The sequence below is a fragment of the Camelina sativa genome, chromosome 13, assembly GCF_030686135.1.
Source record: "Camelina sativa cultivar CO46 ecotype springtype chromosome 13, ASM3068613v1".
NCBI classification, from domain to species: Eukaryota; Viridiplantae; Streptophyta; class Magnoliopsida; order Brassicales; family Brassicaceae; genus Camelina; species Camelina sativa.
The window spans coordinates 13340430-13360856 of NC_141892.1; the positions used below are offsets into that span (position 1 = coordinate 13340430).

The 20427-nt window shown below is 32.7% G+C and overlaps 2 protein-coding genes and 1 non-coding gene across 3 annotated transcripts in view; 1 reads left to right on the forward strand and 2 right to left on the reverse strand.

Moving 5' to 3' along the window:
* The window catches only part of LOC147929503 (large ribosomal subunit protein uL2cz/uL2cy-like), a 6159-nt gene extending 1509 nt beyond the window's left edge, over nt 1-4650 (forward strand). The window contains exon 2 of the mRNA XM_087482896.1: nt 1-4650. This exon is cut by the window's left edge and continues 361 nt beyond it. Coding sequence (XP_087339022.1) covers nt 1-109 — 109 coding nt within the window. The 3' untranslated portion in view covers nt 110-4650.
* A 1767-nt stretch (nt 4651-6417) lies between these two features.
* Nucleotides 6418-6491, reverse strand: TRNAW-CCA (transfer RNA tryptophan (anticodon CCA)). The gene has a single exon. It is a non-coding gene; the product is annotated as a tRNA-Trp (tRNA).
* Nucleotides 6492-8983: 2492 nt separating this feature from the next.
* LOC147929505 (ATP-dependent Clp protease proteolytic subunit) lies at nt 8984-12268 on the reverse strand. Its single transcript, XM_087482897.1, has 3 exons — nt 11942-12268; nt 10776-11069; nt 8984-10230 (listed from the first exon to the last, which is right to left on the reverse strand). The coding sequence occupies exons 1-3, from the start codon at nt 12010-12012 to the stop codon at nt 10005-10007; spliced, it is 591 nt and encodes a 196-aa protein (XP_087339023.1). The 5' UTR covers nt 12013-12268; the 3' UTR covers nt 8984-10004.
* Between the last annotated feature and the right edge of the window lie 8159 nt (nt 12269-20427).

Here is a 20427-nt window from a genome sequence, read left to right on the forward strand (position 1 = left end):
TGGTAGAAAAAAACCCGTAACCCCCTGGGTTTATCCTGCACTTGGAAGAAGAAACAGAAAAAGGAAAAAATATAGTGAGACTTTGATTCTTCGTCGCCGTAGTAAATAGGAAAGAAAATCAAATTTCTTTCTTCGTCTTAAAAAAAATAGGAGTTAATTAACTGTGACACGTTCACTAAAAAAAAACCCTTTTGTAGCAAAGCATTTATTAAGAAAAATAGAGAAGCTTAATACAAAGGCGGAAAAAGAAATCATAATAACCTGGTCCCGGGCATCCACCATTATACCCACAATGATTGGCCATACTATCGCTATTCATAATGGAAGGGAACACCTACCCGTTTATATAATAGATCTTATGGTAGGACATAAATTGGGAGAATTTTCACCTACTATAAATTTTCGAGGACATGCGAAAAATGATAATAGATCTCGTCGTTAATTAAATGAATTAAAAAAAATGAATATAGATTTTTTTTTAGTGAGAGGTAAACCTTATGATAAAGAATAGAAAGAAGAAATCATATACTTCCGTATATGCTTTAGGGCAATATATATCTATGTCTGCCCATAAAGCCCGGAGAGTAATTGATCAAATACGTGGACGTTCCTACGAAGAAGCACTTATGATATTAGAACTTATGCCTTATCGAGGATGTTATCCCATTTTTAAATTGGTTTATTCTGCCGCAGCGAACGCTAGTCACAATAAGGGTTTCAAAGAAACCAATTTAATCATTAGTAAAGCTGAGGTGAACCAAGGAAATACTGTGAAAAAATTAAAACCTCGTGCCCGAGGACGAAGTTACCCAATAAAACGATCCACTTGTCATATAACTATCGTATTGGAGGATATATCCTTCTATCAACAATATGAAGAATATTTAATGTATTTAAAAAAACCTGGATGCACCAATGAAAACAGAAATCTAACATGTTATGATACATATAGTAGTGGAGGCCTATGGGACAAAAAATAAATCCACTTGGTTTCAGACTTGGTACAACCCAAAGTCATCATTCTCTTTGGTTTGCACAACCAAAAAAGTATTCTGAAGGTTTAGAAGAAGATAAAAAAATCCGAGACTGTATTAAAAATTATGTCCAAAAAAATATAAGAATATCCTCTGGTATGGAGGGAATTGCACGTATCGAAATTCAAAAAAGAATCGATCTTATCCAGATCATAATCTATATGGGATTTCCTAAATTATTAATTGAAGATAAACCCCGAAGAGTCGAAGAATTACAGATGAATGTTCAAAAAGAACTAAATTGTGTCAATAGAAAACTCAACATTGCTATTACCAGAATTTCCAATCCGTATGGGGATCCTAATATTCTTGCAGAATTTATAGCTGGACAATTAAAAAATCGTGTTTCTTTTCGAAAAGCAATGAAAAAAGCTATTGAATTAACTGAACAGGCGAATACAAAAGGAATTCAAGTACAAATTGCAGGACGTATCGACGGAAAAGACATTGCACGTGTTGAATGGATCAGAGAAGGCAGAGTTCCTTTACAAACAATTGAAGCTAAAATTGATTACTGTTCCTATACAGTTCGAACTATTTATGGGGTCTTAGGAATAAAAATTTGGATATTCGTAGACGAAGAATAAAAAAACTTTCTTTATCTTTACATTTTATCCAACGATAAAAAACAAAAACTATGTAGTATAACACTATACAGTAATAAAAAAGTGCAGTCTTCTTTTTTATGTTTAAGAATAAAATCAGCAATTCTATAAGATTGAATAAAAATTTCCATCAAAACTCCTTTGATATAATTGCTATGCTTAGTGTGTGACTTGTTGGTTTAGGATTAGATTAAGATAAAAAAAAAAAAAAAAAAAAGAACTTACCTATAACAGTAACTAATAACTATAGCATTAATAAATAACCTAAGCAACTCATTGCTTCACATTATCTGGATAAAAAAATCAGTCAAGATATGATAAATTGATCATATCGTTGTAGCAACTGAATAAAAAAAAAGAATAAAGAAATATGATTATAAGTGCTGAAAGGTAATCGAAAAGTATGCGGATAAGTGGAAGGATGAAAGAAAGAGAGAAAAAAATGAATATTAATGATATATGATTCCAATTTGGAAAGTCTATGAGGTCACTGTAAGAAAAGCAATGTAATAAAGCATCAATACAGATTCATTCATAATAATTAGATAAATCTGTTCTGAAAACAAAAAAAATTAAGAGCCTTGAGCCAATAAAAACTGAGAAAATTGACTCAAAAACAAATTAAAAAATGAAATTCCCAATTTCATATTCATATAAGAGCTCCATTGTAGAATTCGGGCCTAATGATTAATCAAGAAGCGATGGGAACGACGGAACCCATGAATATAGAGGATTCTATTGAAAAACAAATCTTAGTAATTCATTGGACAGGATGGCGGAATAAACCAGAAACTTTATTATCTATTCTGATTTTTTATTCTGATATTTCCTAGGATAAACATCAAACTTAATATAGATATTGAAAGAGTAACTATTCGCCGGCAAATATTTTTTTTTTTCAAGTAAAAAAAATTTTTAAAAAGATAAAAGAAAATAAGGATTTGTTAGAATATTCTAACTCTAACAAAAACGACATTCAAGATGATGATATTACGTTATTTTTAAATAAATAGAATTCATCTTGGATTCCATTTCGAAAAAGACATACACAAATTTAGAAGAAATCAGATGAAATTTAATACCATGATTAATAGAATTAATCATTAACTACATCTATATCGTAATACAAACTTTTTTAGTCCTTTTATTCACGAGGAGCTGGATGAGAAGAAACTCTCACGTTCAGTTCTGTAGTAGAGATGGAATTTCTAATTTAGAAAAAACCCATCAACTATAACCCAAAAAGAACCAGATTTCGTAAACAACATCGAGGAAGACTAAAAGGAATATCTTCTCGTGGGAATCGTATTTGTTTTGGCAGATATGCTCTTCAAACACTTGAACCCGCTTGGATCACATCTAGACAAATAGAAGCAGGGCGACGAGCAATGACACGAAATGTACGACGCGGTGGAAAAATTTGGGTACGTATATTTCCAGATAAACCAGTTACAGTAAGACCTGCGGAAACGCGTATGGGTTCTGGGAAAGGATCCCCCGAGTATTGGGTAGCTGTGGTTAAACCAGGTAAAATCCTTTATGAAATGGGTGGTGTACCCGAAAATATAGCCAGAAAAGCTATTTCAATAGCGGCATCAAAAATGCCTATAAAAACCCAATTCATTATTTCTGAATAGGAGTATAGAATGAAAAAGCTAAATAACATTTAAGGATAAAAAGATTATAAGTTTTCTTTTTTTTTTGAAAAACAATATTTTTTTACTTCGTCCTTTGCATTAAAAGAAGAGATACAAAAAAATGATATGATTCAACCACAAACCTATTTGAATGTAGCAGACAACAGCGGGGCTCGAGAATTGATGTGTATTCGAATAATAGGAGCTAGTAATCGCCGATATGCTCATATTGGTGACGTTATTGTTGCTGTAATCAAAGAAGCAATACCAAATACTCCTCTAGAAAGATCAGAAGTGATTAGAGCTGTAATTGTACGTACTTGTAAAGAACTCAAACGTAACAATGGGACGATAATACGATATGATGACAATGCCGCAGTTGTCATTGATCAAGAAGGAAATCCAAAAGGAACTCGAGTTTTTGGGCGATCCCACGGGAATTGAGACAATTAAACTTTACTAAAATAGTTTCATTAGCTCCTGAGGTATTATAAGATCTAAATATCAATAGTTTAGTATAGGATTAAAAAACTGGTATTGAAATAAAATTAATTAATCGATTGTGTATCACGCATATACCCTTAATAATAAAATATTAAGAATTTAATTCATATATTAATATATAATTCGTCTATATCTATATATAAATAAAAGAAAAAGAACATGTTGATTATATCAAAATTATAGAACAAGAAGGAATTTTAACTTATCATGGGTAAAGACACTATTGCTGATATAATAACCTCTATACGAAATGCTGACATGAATAGAAAAGGTACGGTTCGGATAGGATCGACTAACATCACCGAAAGCATAGTTAAAATCCTTTTACGAGAGGGTTTTATCGAAAACGTGAGGAAACATCGCGAAAGCAACCAATATTTTTTTATTTTAACCCTAAGACACAGACGAAATAAGAAAGAATCTTATAAAACGATTTTAAATTTAAAGAGAATAAGTCGACCGGGTCTATGAATCTATTCTAACTCTCAACGAATTCCACAAATTTTAGGCGGAATAGGGATTGTAATCCTTTCGACTTCTCAAGGTATAATGACAGACCGAGAAGCTCGACTAAAAAGAATCGGCGGAGAAATTTTGTGTTATATATGGTAATCCTTCTAATATAAAAATTAGATATCTGGAATTTACGATTTGTGAAAAAAAGGGGGGGGGGTTGCGTAATAAAAACCCTGTTCAAAAAAGTTTCGGATGTTTTACTTCGAATGAAATTAAAGAAAAAATGAATTAATGAAAGTTTTCTTTCTGAATAACTTCAGAACGGCATGTTTCGATTTTGTTTAGATACTAAAGATTTTTTTTCATGCTTCTGAAAGGATTCGACATATTTTAGGTATACCTATAGGATAAAAATAGGATAAAAAAGTAAAATTTTGAGTAAGTTCTTAGATATAAATAAATTAATCAGGGGACAGCCATTTTCTAGACTCCATAACAAGGATTCAAATGAGTAAGTGGTTTTTTTTAATTTCAACCATTCCTTTCACGAAGATACAATTCAAGATTCAAAAATATCAAGAAACCTTTTTTTCGTCCACCAATAAATATATTCACAGAATTAAGGAATAACAACTATGAAATTTTCATATTGTCCCAAGTTAATTGAATTAAAAATTAATAAATTTCATTTTCATTGCATATGCATAATTGTAGAATAGATTTTTTTTAATGATAATGTGATCCCCCCCTTTTACTTTTTGTTTCATTTTAAGGAATGAATTTGCAGTAACAAGAAAAAGAAGAATAGTTTTGGATTGGATCAATTAAAAAGAACAACAAATAATAATAAAAATAATAACAAAAATAAAAATAATAACAAAAATACTAAATATTTGTAATGGGTGCATTGTTTTGTTGTATTCAATTCACAATTCAAAGGTTTTTTTCTTTCTTTAACTAACTACAAAGGTGATGGGTTTTTCACTCTATTTTCTATATAATCTCGAAAGAAAACAACCTAAAACCTTGAAAGGAAACGATAATAGAAATTGCTAATTACAAGTTTTAAAAATCTAGTTATCTTTTAAAATCTAGTTAAAATAAATAAATATTTTTTGGACTAATCTCGTTCTCCGTGTAGGATACCTCTTTTCTTTTTAGTCTCATTCGATAGATTAAATGAAGAAAAATGCTCTACTATTTAATCTAATGAGTTCAAATTTAAGTAAATTCAATTTTAATAAAGTAGAAAGGGGCATATTCTAGGTTCTAAGGTCAATTAAAAAAAAAGAATAAAACAACTTATTTTCAAATTTTTACATATTAATTTAAAAAAAGTTATATGTTTTGACTGACGTTAGATAATAGAGTTTTTTTTATTATTAATTTCTTAAAGAGTTTTTCAATTAATTAGTTACGTTAATTCTGACTCCTGAGATAGTGCAGATGCCAAAGACGATGAATTGAGTTCTTTTTATCCTTCTCTATTTTTGTTCATACCACCTATAATGATTAATAATTCACCAATTTTCAATTGAATTTTTTAATTCTTGGAACTAGTTATCTTTCTCTATTTCTAAAAAAAAATTTCAATTGAAACTTAGGGAAGTACGTTAGAAACATATGTATAAAAAAACATATTTTATTGAGTCCCTTCATGCTTACTATAACTAGTTATTTCGGTTTTCTACTAGCAGCTTTAACTATAACCTCAGTTCTATTTATTGGTCTAAGCAAAATACGACTTATTTGAAATTAATGGAATGCAGATTTTTTTATAAAAAAAGGTTTTCGGTGGTATTTCATATGTTCAATAGTTGCTTACCGTGTTAATTACCCAATTTTGGTCATTCAGATTCATCGGCAATACAGATTAAGAGCTAGGAATAGATAGTACCTCTCTTTTCTCCCTTTCAAAAATGAAAACAAAAGAAAATTGAAATGATTGAAGTTTTTTTATTTGGAATCGTCTTAGGTCTAATTCCTATTACTTTAGCTGGATTATTCGTAACTGCTTATTTACAATACAGACGTGGTGATCAGTTGGACTTTTAATTAATTAACATCTCGTTTTTTACTGACCTCCTTCTTGCTTTCCTATGCGGGAGGTCTAATTCCGATTGCTGCTCAGTAATTTTGAACAGTGGAATTTTGACACAATCTAATAAACAAGAGTGAAATCACGCTCTGTAGGATTTGAACCTACGACATTGGGTTTTGGAGACCCACGTTCTACCGAACTGAACTAAGAGCGTTTTTCTTGTTTTTTTTCTAAAAAACGAAAAGGCTAGAAAGAGGGCATTCTTTAACCCGACTCGATTTTGTACGTATATACTATATCCTACATAGTATATCATAAATTTCAGAATTATATGTATGTCCGATTTTATTAAAAAAATCGATCAAAACAGATACCTCGTTACTGCTCAGAAGAGCAGTAATAGGTAGGGATGACAGGATTTGAACCCGTGACATTTTGTACCCAAAACAAACGCGCTACCAAGCTGCGCTACATCCCTTTCAATTGGTTTACAGTGTCATTGTAGAGAATTCCTGTCTTGTTTTCCACATCCTTCTTCTTTTTTTATTGGTATATCAAATTCATTTATTCTTTTTTCTCGTATTTCTCATATCAGATAACAAAGATATAATAAAAAAATTTATTGTTTTTTACAAAAATTCTCTCAATTTAAATTTTACATAAAAAGGCGTTTACGTTTTCAAATAGAATCTATAAGATCGTTCTAGTAGACAATATTTAAATTATAATTTTGAAAGCGGGGGGACGGAAGTTACGTATACAAATACAAGAACTTCTTAATTACATGTACATCTGTAGTTATATATATTACTATATATAATGTAATACAATAAAGAAGAAAGAAGGAGGATTTCAAATGCGAGATCTAAAAACATATCTTTCCGTAGCACCGGTACTAAGTACTCTATGGTTCGGTTCGTTAGCAGGTTTATTAATAGAGATTAATCGTTTATTTCCGGATGCATTAACATTTCCCTTTTTTTAATTCTAGTTATTAACATCAGAAAGGGGTGAAAATTTTAGAGATACAATCAACGACCGGGGACTCCCCCCCCCCCCTTTTTCTAATTTATTATAAAAAATTAATTAGAAAAAAGGGGGGGGGAGGTCATAAAAACGAGGGTTCAGGATCCAATTAAATTAGTAATAGAACGAAAAAAGTGTTGCTAGGGAAAGAGTATCCTATGAGATATTTAAAAAAATACTGTACAAAGATTTTCAATATAGTTTTCACAAAATCATTGTATTGTATTACTTAATTATTTTATTTTTATTTAATTACTAATTAATAAAATATTCATTGCAACGAAATATTTCATAAATGTTTTTTGTTAACAGCTTCTATTTTTTTGGTTCTTGTTCTTTCTGGATCCTAAAATTAAAATAGAAGATTGAGGTGAATCATAAATCCAAAAGAGGTTTCATGGCCAAGGGTAAAGATGTTCGAGTAACAATTATTTTGGAATGTACCAGTTGTGTTCGAAATGATATTAAGAAAGAATCGGCGGGAATTTCTAGATATATTACTCAAAAGAATCGGCATAACACCCCCAGTCGATTGGAATTGAGAAAATTCTGTCCCTATTGTTATAAACATACAATTCACGGCGAAATCAAGAAATAGATCAAATTGAGTGTTTGTATGTCAACTTTTATTTTAAGAACAGGAATAATGCTCGTATCTATATATTATTACATATATATAAATATAAAACAAATAAATCAATAGAAAGAAATCTAATCCTATATTTTAATTCTATATAGAAACTCTATCCTATATAGAAATAGCAATCGTTTTTATTTTGATCCGACCAAAATAGGATTTTAGAGATAAGGAATAAAAAATTATGAATAAATCTAAGCGACTTTTTACTAAATCCAAGCGATCTTTTCGTAGGCGTTTGCCCCCGATCCAATCGGGGGATCGAATTGATTATAGAAACATGAGTTTAATTAGTCGATTTATTAGTGAACAAGGAAAAATATTATCTAGACGGGTGAATAGAGTGACTTTAAAACAACAACGATTAATCACTATTGCTATAAAACAAGCTCGTATTTTATCTTTGTTACCTTTTCTTAATAATCAGAAACAATTTGAAAGAAGTGAGTCGACCCCTAGAACTACTAGCCTTAGAACCAGAAAAAAATAGACTTATTCTTGAATTGAATAACAATTCCAATCTGAAGGAATTAAAAAAGAGATGAATGTTTTGTTTTGACGACTTTTTTATAATACTAATTTCTACTCTACCTTCCCCGAGCTCATTCTCCTTAGAACTCTATTTCAAAACATTTCGTGGGTTTCTTCCAATCCCCTTATTTTTTTATGTCATTCGAAATTGTATAAAGACAACTCCTATTTAATAGAGCTATTTGTGCAAGTATTTTCCGATTAAGAAGTAATTGCTTCTTGTACAGATTGTGTATGAATTGGTTATAACTATAGAATACCCCCATTTCGTGAATTACGGCATTTATTCGAGTGATCCATAAACGGCGAAAATCTCTTTTTCTTTTACCCCTATCCCGATGAGCCGAAACTAAAGCTCTTATTATCTGTTGAGTCATAGTTCGTGTAAGTCGTGAATGAGCCCCTCGAAAGCTTGATGCAAATAAACGAAGTTTTGTTCTACGCCTCCGAGCTATATATCCGCGTTTAATTCTAGTCAATGAATAAATCAAACTTTGATGAATAACTAATTCTTTTTTTAGTTATTCTTTTCCCCTTTACTAGTCTATTAATAATCAAACGAATTATTCCAATGTATAAAAAAAATTCCAATGGCTTTTGCTACTCTAACCTTCCCCACCACTATTTTTTGCTAGGTATTTTCCTTTGCTTTGAAAGGATAAATCCCCTTGATATAAAAAAATAGAATAACTACAAAAAGTAGTAAATAGAAATAGAATTGGATAAATAGTGGGTTCCATCGTTTCTATGGTTACTTCTAAAACGGTGAGGTCCTCTCTATACACCGGAGCTCCTTCTTTTAATTAATCAATACTATTGGTAACTTGCACAATTCACATTCTTTGGCTCTACCCCATGAATATTCCAGTAATAGGTCTTTCACAATGAGATCCCCTTTATACAGTAATGGTATTTCATTTTGAAAATTGATTTGGTCATTTACCCTGTTAGTCTGTTCTTTTCTTTTAAGAGTGGAATCTTTTTTCTAAAAAATGGAATTTCCCCCGCTTAATGGATAATCATTTGTTATCATTGGGGGTTTTCTAAAAAATGGAGTTGGTTGGATTTGCACCAATGTAAACCATAAGTTTCAGACACAATAGAATATATGAACGATCTATATTTTTTAAATAATGAATCGAGTTCCTCCATTCTATTTTATTCACAAGTACTGATCCGTGATATTTCAAAAAGAATTTCCTTTTTATGTCTCAGTCTATGATCTAAACGAGTTGCACATACACCCGAGTACATGTTCCTCGTCGCTGAGGGCATCCCCGAAGCGCTGGGGATTTCGTGACGTTTCGGATTGGCTGTCTTGTATTTCTAATAAGTTGTTTAATGGTTGGCATACGGAATCATATAAATAATGGGCTGGTTTAGATTAGTTCTAACCGGCTAATTCTGAATTACTTCTCTATCAAGATTCTCTTCAATATAAAAAAAATATTGAAGAGAATATGAAAGTAAACCTTTAATCTAAAAAGATATAAAATTAGAAATTGTAGATTTGTATGAAATCGCTCCTATGTTTTATTGAACCGCTACAAGATCAACAATTCCATGAGTTTGGGCTTCTGTTGCTGACATAAAAACATCCCTTTCCATGTCTTCGGATACAACCCATATAGGTTTGCCCGTTCTTTGTACATAAACCCTTGTGATGGTTTCGCGAAGTTTTAGTAATTCTTCCGCTTCCAAGATAAATTCTCCCGTTTGTGCCTCATAAAACGAACTTGCGGGTTGATGGATCATTACCCTGATGATATAGTTTCTATTTCGCAGAATGAGGCGGGATAAACAAAAAACAGAGAAAATTGAATAACCGTACAGGCTTTTTTGTGCATTGCATACGGCTCCACTATGGAATTGACTTTTTTTACCTTTCCTTTTGGCGAAAGAAAACAAAATATAGGGTGTATTATACGCAGATCCAAAAATCATCCAATTACCATCCTTCTTTTTTTGTAGAAGTTAAAAAAATACTATGATGGTTCCATTGCTTTATATATCATTTTTTTGATTCAGCATTCCCAAAGTGTCTTTTTTTTTATAAATTTTGTAAATAAGCTTCCGGTGTGAAAACAAAGTTTGTGACGCTGAAATGTGCCCAAATAGGTAAGATATCATTTGAAATACCTCTTCCTTATCTCATACTACTCTTTCAATATATAATCTAATTTTTTTTAATCTAAAAAATTTCATATTGAATTCGAAGTGCCATGCTATTATTACTTAACTAATTCATATTTCCGATGGCGAAGGCATAGTATTTTTTCTCGAAAATAAAAAACTCATTGGCGCCAAGCGTGAGGGAATGCTATACGTTTGGTAATTGCTCCTCCGACCAGGATAAAGGATGCTATTGAAGCGGCCAATCCCATGCATATTGTCTGTACATCGGGTCGCACAAATTGCATAGTATCATAAATAGCCATTCCAGATATTACCCATCCACCAGGAGAGTTTATAAACAAATAAAGATCTTTGGTATCCTTTTCTATACTGAGATATATCATAAGACTAATAAGTTGATTCGAGATTTCGGTATCAACCTCTTGGCCTAAAAAAAATAATCTTTCTCGATAAAGTCGGTTGATTAGGATAAAATTTTATTCCTTAGGAGCCGTACAGGCACCTTTTGGTGCATACGGTTCAACAAAAATTGTGAAAAAATCAATGTGTCGATTCCAACCTCCCCTTTTTTCATAGAAGGTTTTTCTTTCTAACTTATAACGGAAGGGCTTGCTCCCAAAAGTAAAAGAAATTTTTAGTTTTGGCGCCTTTTATTAGATATTATAATCCTCTAATAAAACGATTGATTAAGCCTGTCAGACTCATTTGATTCATTGATATTTTTTTTTCATCGAGGTTCAGTTGAAATGGCGATGGTTTTTTCTTGTTCCTGAATGGGCTTTTTACTTTTTTTATTCCATTTTTTAGGTTTATGCTCTACCCCGAGTAAAAGGAAAAATTTGCCGAATTTTGATTTGCACATATAGGACAAATAAACTAAATACCGCGTCTTTTTTTACTACTCCTTCGTTTTTTTTCAATTCATTTCTTTCACATGTCTTCTGTCAAATAGTCAACAAATTTTGAATTATTTTATTTGAGCAACAGTTTTAGATAACCCTGTTTCAAATTTTTTATAGAATTTTTATCAGAATTTTGCATATCATATTAAGTAGTTAATTATAAAAATATTATATATTAATTATCAATTGGGTTTTTGCTAAACGGAGCCTGGATACTTCATTTTATTAGTCCGATCACGTAAACCATAAAAAAAATTGATAATCTAATATCAATCTAAATACTCCCTGCATTTAATTCCACTTTATTTTTTGCGCTTCGCGTTACAAATTTTTGATAATTCAATCAATCGTTTCGAGCGAAACAGAGGATATCTCGATCGAGGGAGAAAATGGGGAAATCCCATATAGCCCGATATATCTGACAAGTCGCACTATATGTCAACCCAAGATGTATCTCCTTCTCCAGGACTTCGAAAAGGTACTTTTGGAACGCCAATAGGCATGAAATGAAAAAAAAAAGAGAATGAAGTTCTCTATTTCACTTTGATGTGGAAACGTAAGATTGGGGTTTCGGTTTTTAATACTATTATCCTTTTTTCCTACTTTATTAATCATATTTCAATTAATTATATTTAATACATAAGTTGAATAAGCTTAAATAAAATATAAAATAAAAGTAAAGTAAGAGAGAATTAATAAAACTAAAGGAAATTTTTTACGAACGGGCTTCTGAATGATCAATAACAATAGCTATCTTGGTTCATATAAAATAGGATTCACCCCCATTGCATATTGGTACTTATCGGATATAGAATAGATCCGCTTCCCTTTTTCTATGAATTGAATTGTTCCATTATTACTAACAGAATAGAACAAATATTAATCCTTTCTCCGAAAAAAATTACCTAAAAAGGGGGGGTACGTAGCATAGTTTTTTCCAATGCAATAAAGTTACATAGTGTCTATTTTTCGTTGATAAAGGGGTATTTCCATGGGTTTGCCTTGGTATCGTGTTCATACTGTTGTATTGAATGATCCCGGTCGTTTACTTTCTGTTCATATAATGCATACTGCTCTAGTTGCTGGTTGGGCCGGCTCGATGGCTCTATATGAATTAGCAGTTTTTGATCCCTCCGACCCCGTTCTTGATCCAATGTGGAGACAAGGTATGTTCGTTATACCTTTCATGACTCGTTTAGGAATAACCAATTCGTGGGGCGGTTGGAATATTACAGGAGGGACTATAACGAATCCGGGTCTTTGGAGTTACGAAGGGGTAGCCGGAGCACATATCGTGTTTTCTGGCTTGTGCTTCTTGGCAGCTATTTGGCATTGGGTATATTGGGATCTAGAAATTTTTTGTGATGAACGTACAGGAAAACCTTCTTTGGATTTACCCAAGATTTTTAGGAGTGGCTTGCTTCGGTTTTGGCGCATTTCATGTAACAGGATTATATGGTCCTGGAATATGGGTATCCGACCCTTATGGACTAACCGGAAAGGTCCAACCCGTAAACCCGGCGTGGGGGGTGGAGGGTTTTGACCCTTTTGTTCCGGGAGGAATAGCCTCTCATCATATTGCAGCAGGGACGTTGGGTATATTAGCGGGCCTATTCCATCTTAGTGTTCGTCCGCCTCAACGTCTATATAAAGGATTACGTATGGGCAATATTGAAACCGTCCTTTCCAGTAGTATTGCTGCTGTCTTTTTTGCAGCTTTTATTGTTGCTGGAACTATGTGGTATGGTTCTGCAACTACTCCCATCGAATTATTTGGTCCTACTCGTTATCAATGGGATCAGGGATACTTTCAACAAGAAATATATCGACGAGTTAGTGCTGGACTGGCTGAAAATCAAAGTTTATCAGAAGCTTGGGCTAAAATTCCTGAAAAATTAGCTTTTTATGATTATATTGGTAATAATCCAGCAAAAGGGGGGTTATTCCGAGTGGGTTCAATGGACAATGGGGATGGAATAGCTGTTGGATGGTTAGGACACCCCGTCTTTAGAAATAAAGAAGGGCGTGAACTTTTTGTACGCCGTATGCCTACTTTTTTTGAAACATTTCTGGTTGTTTTGGTAGACGGAGATGGAATTGTTAGAGCCGGCGTCCCATTTAGAAGGGCAGAATCAAAATATAGTGTCGAACAAGTAGGTGTAACTGTTGAGTTTTATGGTGGTGAGCTCAACGGAGTGAGTTATAGTGATCCCGCAACTGTGAAAAAATATGCTAGACGGGCTCAATTGGGTGAGATTTTTGAATTAGATCGTGCGACTTTGAAATCCGATGGTGTTTTTCGTAGCAGCCCAAGAGGTTGGTTTACGTTTGGACATGCTTCATTTGCTCTACTTTTCTTCTTTGGACACATTTGGCATGGTTCTAGAACCCTCTTCAGAGATGTTTTTGCTGGTATTGATCCAGATTTGGATGCTCAAGTGGAATTTGGGGCATTCCAAAAACTTGGAGATCCAACTACAAAACGACAAGCAGTCTGATGCAACATTGCTTTTTTTCTTCTAGTTTCTGTTTCCGATTTTATTTAATAGGTAGGGTACTGTAGGAATCTTTATTTAAATCGCTGCCGTTTCTTTGACTCTTTTTCTATAGGGATACTCCCAAGTAAAAAAAACAGGTATGAAAGCTATAATTGTAAACCACGATCAAATTTATGGAAGCATTGGTTTATACATTTCTCTTAGTATCCACTTTAGGAATAATTTTTTTCGCTATTTTTTTTCGGGAACCACCTAAAATTTCAACTAAAAAATGAAAAAAAATTTCATTATCTTCATTGACGTAATCAGCCTCCAAATATTTGTCCCTGTGTTCCTCGAATGGATCTCTTAGTTGTTGAGAGGGTTGCCCAAAGGCAGTATATAGAGCATACCCAGTAAAACTTACAAGTAACCCAGATATAAAGATGGAGACTAGGGTTGCTGTTTCCATTATTATAGAATTGAAAGACCACACTGGATCTATGCTAAGATCATTTATTTACAACGGAATGGTATACAAAGTCAACAGATCGTAATGAATACAAAATAAGATTTATGGCTACACAAACTGTTGAGGATAGTTCTAGATCTGGTCCAAGAAGCACTACTGTAGGGAAGTTATTGAAACCATTGAATTCCGAATATGGTAAAGTAGCTCCTGGATGGGGAACGACCCCTTTGATGGGTGTTGCAATGGCTCTATTTGCAGTATTCCTATCTATTATTTTGGAGATTTATAATTCTTCTGTTCTACTGGATGGAATTTCAGTTAATTAGACTGAGAAGAATCTTGAAGTTCTCGCTTTTAGCTCGATACAAAAAAGTAAAGTATGTAGGTCTAACAATTTTAGCCTATTAGCCTTTGGTAGTTCGACCGCGAAATTATTTTCTGTATTGTATATTTCCAGAATATGAGTGTGTGACTTGTTAGAATTGACCCTACGGATAGTACAGAGAATGGGGTCTGTCATCTTTATCAAGATGGTTTTACTTCGTCGGATATTCATTCGAGTATCTGGAGCACGAAATAGATCAAATAGATCACAAAGTATTCGAACTATGATTCATACTTAATACTCAGACCTCGTAGCCGGACTTCTTTCCGTTCTATCTTATAAACTTTAATAAATCAAAATAGTTTTCTGCTTTTAAACTCTTATTTGGATCAAAGGACAAACGCTTCTTTGTATTTTATGTTTTTAGTCATTATAGCTTTTTTTTGATTGAATAAGTGATGATCCAATGGTTCTCACTCAGTGAACTTTGGACTTTGAAGGTTTCATTGAATTATCGTGGTTCTCGTATGAATCTGAGGTTTCAATTGATTAGTTAAGTAGGGTCTTAACAAGAGAATTCCTATCAATAATAAAGAAAACAAGAAGAAATCCCTATCCCCGTTCCATACAAATACCAAATAAAAAAAGATAATAAAGATAGGTAATCTAGAAGATTCAAGAGGCCTGTAACGATCAACACAACATAAAGACGAATGAGCTTACTTGATTTTTTGGCATTTAACCACAAAGACGAGCTTTCGCATTTTGACTCTTTCATATCTTTAAATAATATTGAACGAGAGACAAGTTTAAAACTTTATATTCCATATCTGTTTCAATAAGTATTTGGGTCTTTTTTTGTTTGAGCTGTACGAGATGAAATTCTCATATACAGTTCTTGGAGGGGGAGTAACCTTGGTTTACCTATCTCAATAAAGTTTATGATTGGTTCGAAGAACGTCTTGAGATTCAGGCGATTGCAGATGATATAACTAGTAAATATGTTCCTCCACATGTCAACATATTTTATTGTCTAGGTGGAATTACCCTTACTTGTTTTTTAGTACAAGTAGCTACGGGATTTGCTATGACTTTTTATTACCATCCAACCGTTACTGAAGCTTTTGCTTCTGTTCAATATATAATGACTGAAGCTAACTTTGGTTGGTTAATCCGATCAGTTCATAGATGGTCGGCAAGTATGATGGTCCTAATGATGATCCTGCACGTATTTCGTGTATACCTCACCGGTGGTTTTAAAAAACCTCGCGAATTAACTTGGGTTACTGGTGTGGTTCTGGGTGTATTGACCGCATCTTTTGGTGTAACAGGTTATTCTTTACCTTGGGATCAAATTGGTTATTGGGCAGTCAAAATTGTAACAGGTGTACCTGACGCTATTCCGGTAATAGGATCACCTCTTGTAGAATTATTACGCGGAAGTGCTAGTGTTGGACAATCCACTTTGACTCGTTTTTATAGTTTACACACTTTTGTATTACCTCTTCTTACGGCCGTCTTTATGTTAATGCATTTCCTAATGATACGTAAGCAAGGTATTTCTGGTCCCTTATAAATAATATAGAATATAGATTATAGATATTTGTACTTACTTATTACTTGGTGAAGGAACGATAGTATTTTATTGCTATAAATATGGATTATTAAAAAAATAAGACATGTATTTGGATATTTCCCTTCAACTCCACAATATTTTATTATTTTTTTGACATAAAAGGTTGAAGGGAATTCTATGAAGAGATAATGGATTATGGGAGTGTGTGACTTGAACTATTGATCGGGCCGTGCAGAAATATGACTTTATCTGCTACATTGGAATTCCCAACCAAATGTGTCTTTGTTCCAACCACTGTGTAAGCCCCATACAGGGGATAGGCTGGTTCACTTGAAGAGAAACTTTTCTATGATCATACCCGACGCTGTCGTGGATGAGTGGGCTCCGTAAAATCCAGTAGATTAAGGGATGGAACATAATCCTGATTATGTTTTTAGTTATTTTGGACTAAAAAAAATAATTAATAGTATGTAAATGCATTCATTTTCTCTGCATCAACACGATTTATAATACTATCGGAGTGAATACAGGATCTAATGAAGAGTAGAGGGTAGACTCCATTAGTAACAAGTAAATCCTTTGTATTTGAAAAATCTCGATATAATTTTTGAGATTAAGGACGAATTGATAAGGTATGAGACGACCCAGAAAGCACTTAATCATGATCAACTTTTTAAGCTTACGTGGGTGTTGAGCATTTACCTGTAAGAATGGAATTTCTGGAATCTTTAGTTGCAATAACTTTGGAATCGGATAATTCTTTTTTTACATATTAAATACTTGTGGATAACATATATATTTTTTGTATGTATTCATTTAGTTTGATTAATTCTTGCTCGAGCAGGATGATAAAAAATTATCATGTCCGGTTCCCTCGGGGGATGGATCCATAAGAATTCACCTATCCCAATAACAAAAAAACCAGATTTGAATGATCCTGTATTACGAGCTAAATTAGCTAAAGGTATGGGTCACAATTATTACGGGGAACCCGCATGGCCCAACGACCTTTTATATATTTTTCCAGTAGTCATTCTTGGTACCATTGCATGTAACGTAGGCTTAGCGGTTTTAGAACCATCAATGATTGGTGAACCTGCGGATCCTTTTGCAACTCCTTTAGAAATATTACCTGAATGGTATTTCTTTCCTGTATTTCAAATACTTCGTACAGTGCCTAACAAATTATTGGGTGTTCTTTTAATGGTTTCAGTACCAGCGGGATTATTAACCGTACCCTTTTTGGAAAATGTTAATAAGTTTCAAAATCCATTTCGTCGTCCAGTAGCGACAACCGTCTTTTTGATTGGCACTGTGGCGGCGCTGTGGTTAGGTATTGGAGCAACATTACCGATTGATAAATCTCTAACTTTAGGTCTTTTTTAATTAAATTTATTCAATTGTAAAATAAAAGACGTGGGTATCTAGGGAGTAATCATTTCCAAATGAATTCTCCCTAGATACATATCTAATTCATTTCATTAATTAATTAAAAAGGGTTCGACTGGAAAATAGAAATTACGTTGAAGGTTTAAAATCCATTTCAATTTCAAATTGATTTTTTAGTCAATTTTTTTTGAAATGCTTTTTCTATTTTTTTTCTAGAATGTCTAATATCTTTTTTACATCTTCTACGTGAAAATGTTCAATTTTGATAAGGTCTTCTTGACTGTTATTCAAAAGGTCCAATAATGTATGTATATTGGACTTTTTGAGACAATTATAGATTCTGGGAGGCAATTCTAATTGGTCAATAAAAATATATTGAAAGGCTAGTTCTTTTGTTTTTTTTCTTAGGTTAACTAAATAGAACGTTTCTTCTTCTACATGTAGAAAAGGAATAAATAAATTAATCAAATTCCGGGAGGCTTCATGAAGTGCTTCTTTAGGAGTTAAACTTCCATTTGTCCATATTTCTAGAAAAAGAATCTCTTGTTTTTCATTCCCATTCCCATAAGAATGAATACTATGATTCGCGTTTTGAACAGGCATGAATACAACATCGATAGGATAACTTCTGTCTTCAAAGTTATTTGACATTTTTAGACTATATCCGCGATTCCTCTCGATTTTTAATTCAATACACAAATCTATTGGTTCCGTTAAGGTAGCTATATGCTGTGTATTATCAATGATTTCCACAGAGGGCGGTAAAATTATGTCTCGAGCAGTTATATATCCAGGACCTTGGACACAAATCAGCGCGTTGCGCGTTCCATATAGATTACTTCTTAATACAATCTCGTTCAAATTCATTAAAATTTCATGTACTGATTCTTGAATACCTACTATGTTAGAATAGTCATGTGGTATGTTCTCAGATTTTGCACGTGTAATACATGTTCCTTCTATTTCGCCAAGTAAAGCTCTTCGCATCGCAATGCCTATTGTGTCGCCTTGACCTTTCATAAGTGGAGACAGAATAAAGCGTCCATAATAAAGACGTTTACTGTCTCTTCTGGATTCAACACACTTCCACTGTAGTGTCCGAGTAGATACTTTGACTTTCTCTCGAACCATAGTAATTTTATTTGATCAGATCATTGAATCGTTTATTTCTCTTGAAACCCTTTCATCCTTTAGTTAGTTCTATACACGTCTTTTTTTAGGGGGTCTACAACCATTATGTGGCATAGGGGTTACATCTCGTACGAAACTTAAAAGTATACCGCTTCTACGAATAGCTCGTAATACTGCATCTCTTCCGAGTCCAGGGCCTTTTATCCTTACTTCAGCTCGTTGCATCCCTTGATCCACTACTGCTCGAATAGCATTTCCTGCTGCGGTTTGGGCAGCAAAAGGAGTTCCTCTTCTTGTACCCCGGAATCCACAAGTACCTGCGGAGGACCAAGAAATCACCCGACCCCGTACATCTGTAACGGTCACAATGGTATTGTTGAAACTTGCTTGAACATGAATAACTCCCTTTGGTATTCTACGTACATTTTTACGTGAACCACTACGTGTATTTTTACGTGAACCAATTCATAATATAGGTTTTGCCATATTTTTTCATTTCACAAGAAATATATGGATATATCCATTTCATGTCAAAACAGACCTTTTTTTTTCCAGCTCTTTGGACGTGCCGTTTCCTTTACGTGAGTTTGTTTAGTAAGATTATCCTTGTCTTTGTTTATGCCTCGGGTTGGAACAAATTACTATAATTCGTCCCCTCCAGCGGATTAGTCGACACTTTTCACAAATTTTACGAACGGAAGCCCTTATTTTCATAGTTGTTATTCCTTAATTCTGTGAATATATTTATTGGTGGACGAAAAAAAGGTTTCTTGATATTTTTGAATCTTGAATTGTTAGACTAATCCGATTGTTAGACAACGTATATTCATAAATATATCAAGGTTTTGTATTTTCTTGATATTTTTCTTCAACGAGGAAGACAAGGTTTTTTTTTTTTTTTTAATTAAATATTTACTTACGCGTCATTTGACCAAAATGTCCACAACTAACCGAAAAGTAAACTCGTTATGGAACTAGAGAAATGATTTCTAAATCTATATGGAATTGTAAATTTTATATTTGGATTTAAACCTTTCTATTTTACATTTTCAAATCTATTCAAATCTATTTAAAACATACTGTAAATTTTGAAATCCAAAAACAAATAATTAAATGAATAACATGAGATTTTTATAATTATTTGTAAATCATGAAACCAATAACACCAAATTTTGATAAGTATTTTAAAATCAATGATTGAATAACACATGATTTTTGTTTGGATTTCCAAATCCATTAAAATCAGAGTACCAATAACCCCCTCTAAAGTATATTCAAACTATGATTTTAGAAGAGTTTGGATTTTGTTTAAAATTACATGTTATTCAATTTAGAATTTTAAAATCTCTCCCTAAATCTAGTGTTATTGAAAATGACATTTTTATAAAGTCATTTAAAATCACTCAAAATCTCTATTATTCAAACAACAATTTTAATAAATCATATAAAATCAACCGTTATTGAACACATAATTCTTTTTTTTTTTCAAATCCTGTAACATTGATTTTGAGAGATTTTGGGAAATTTTAGATATATTTTTACACTAGA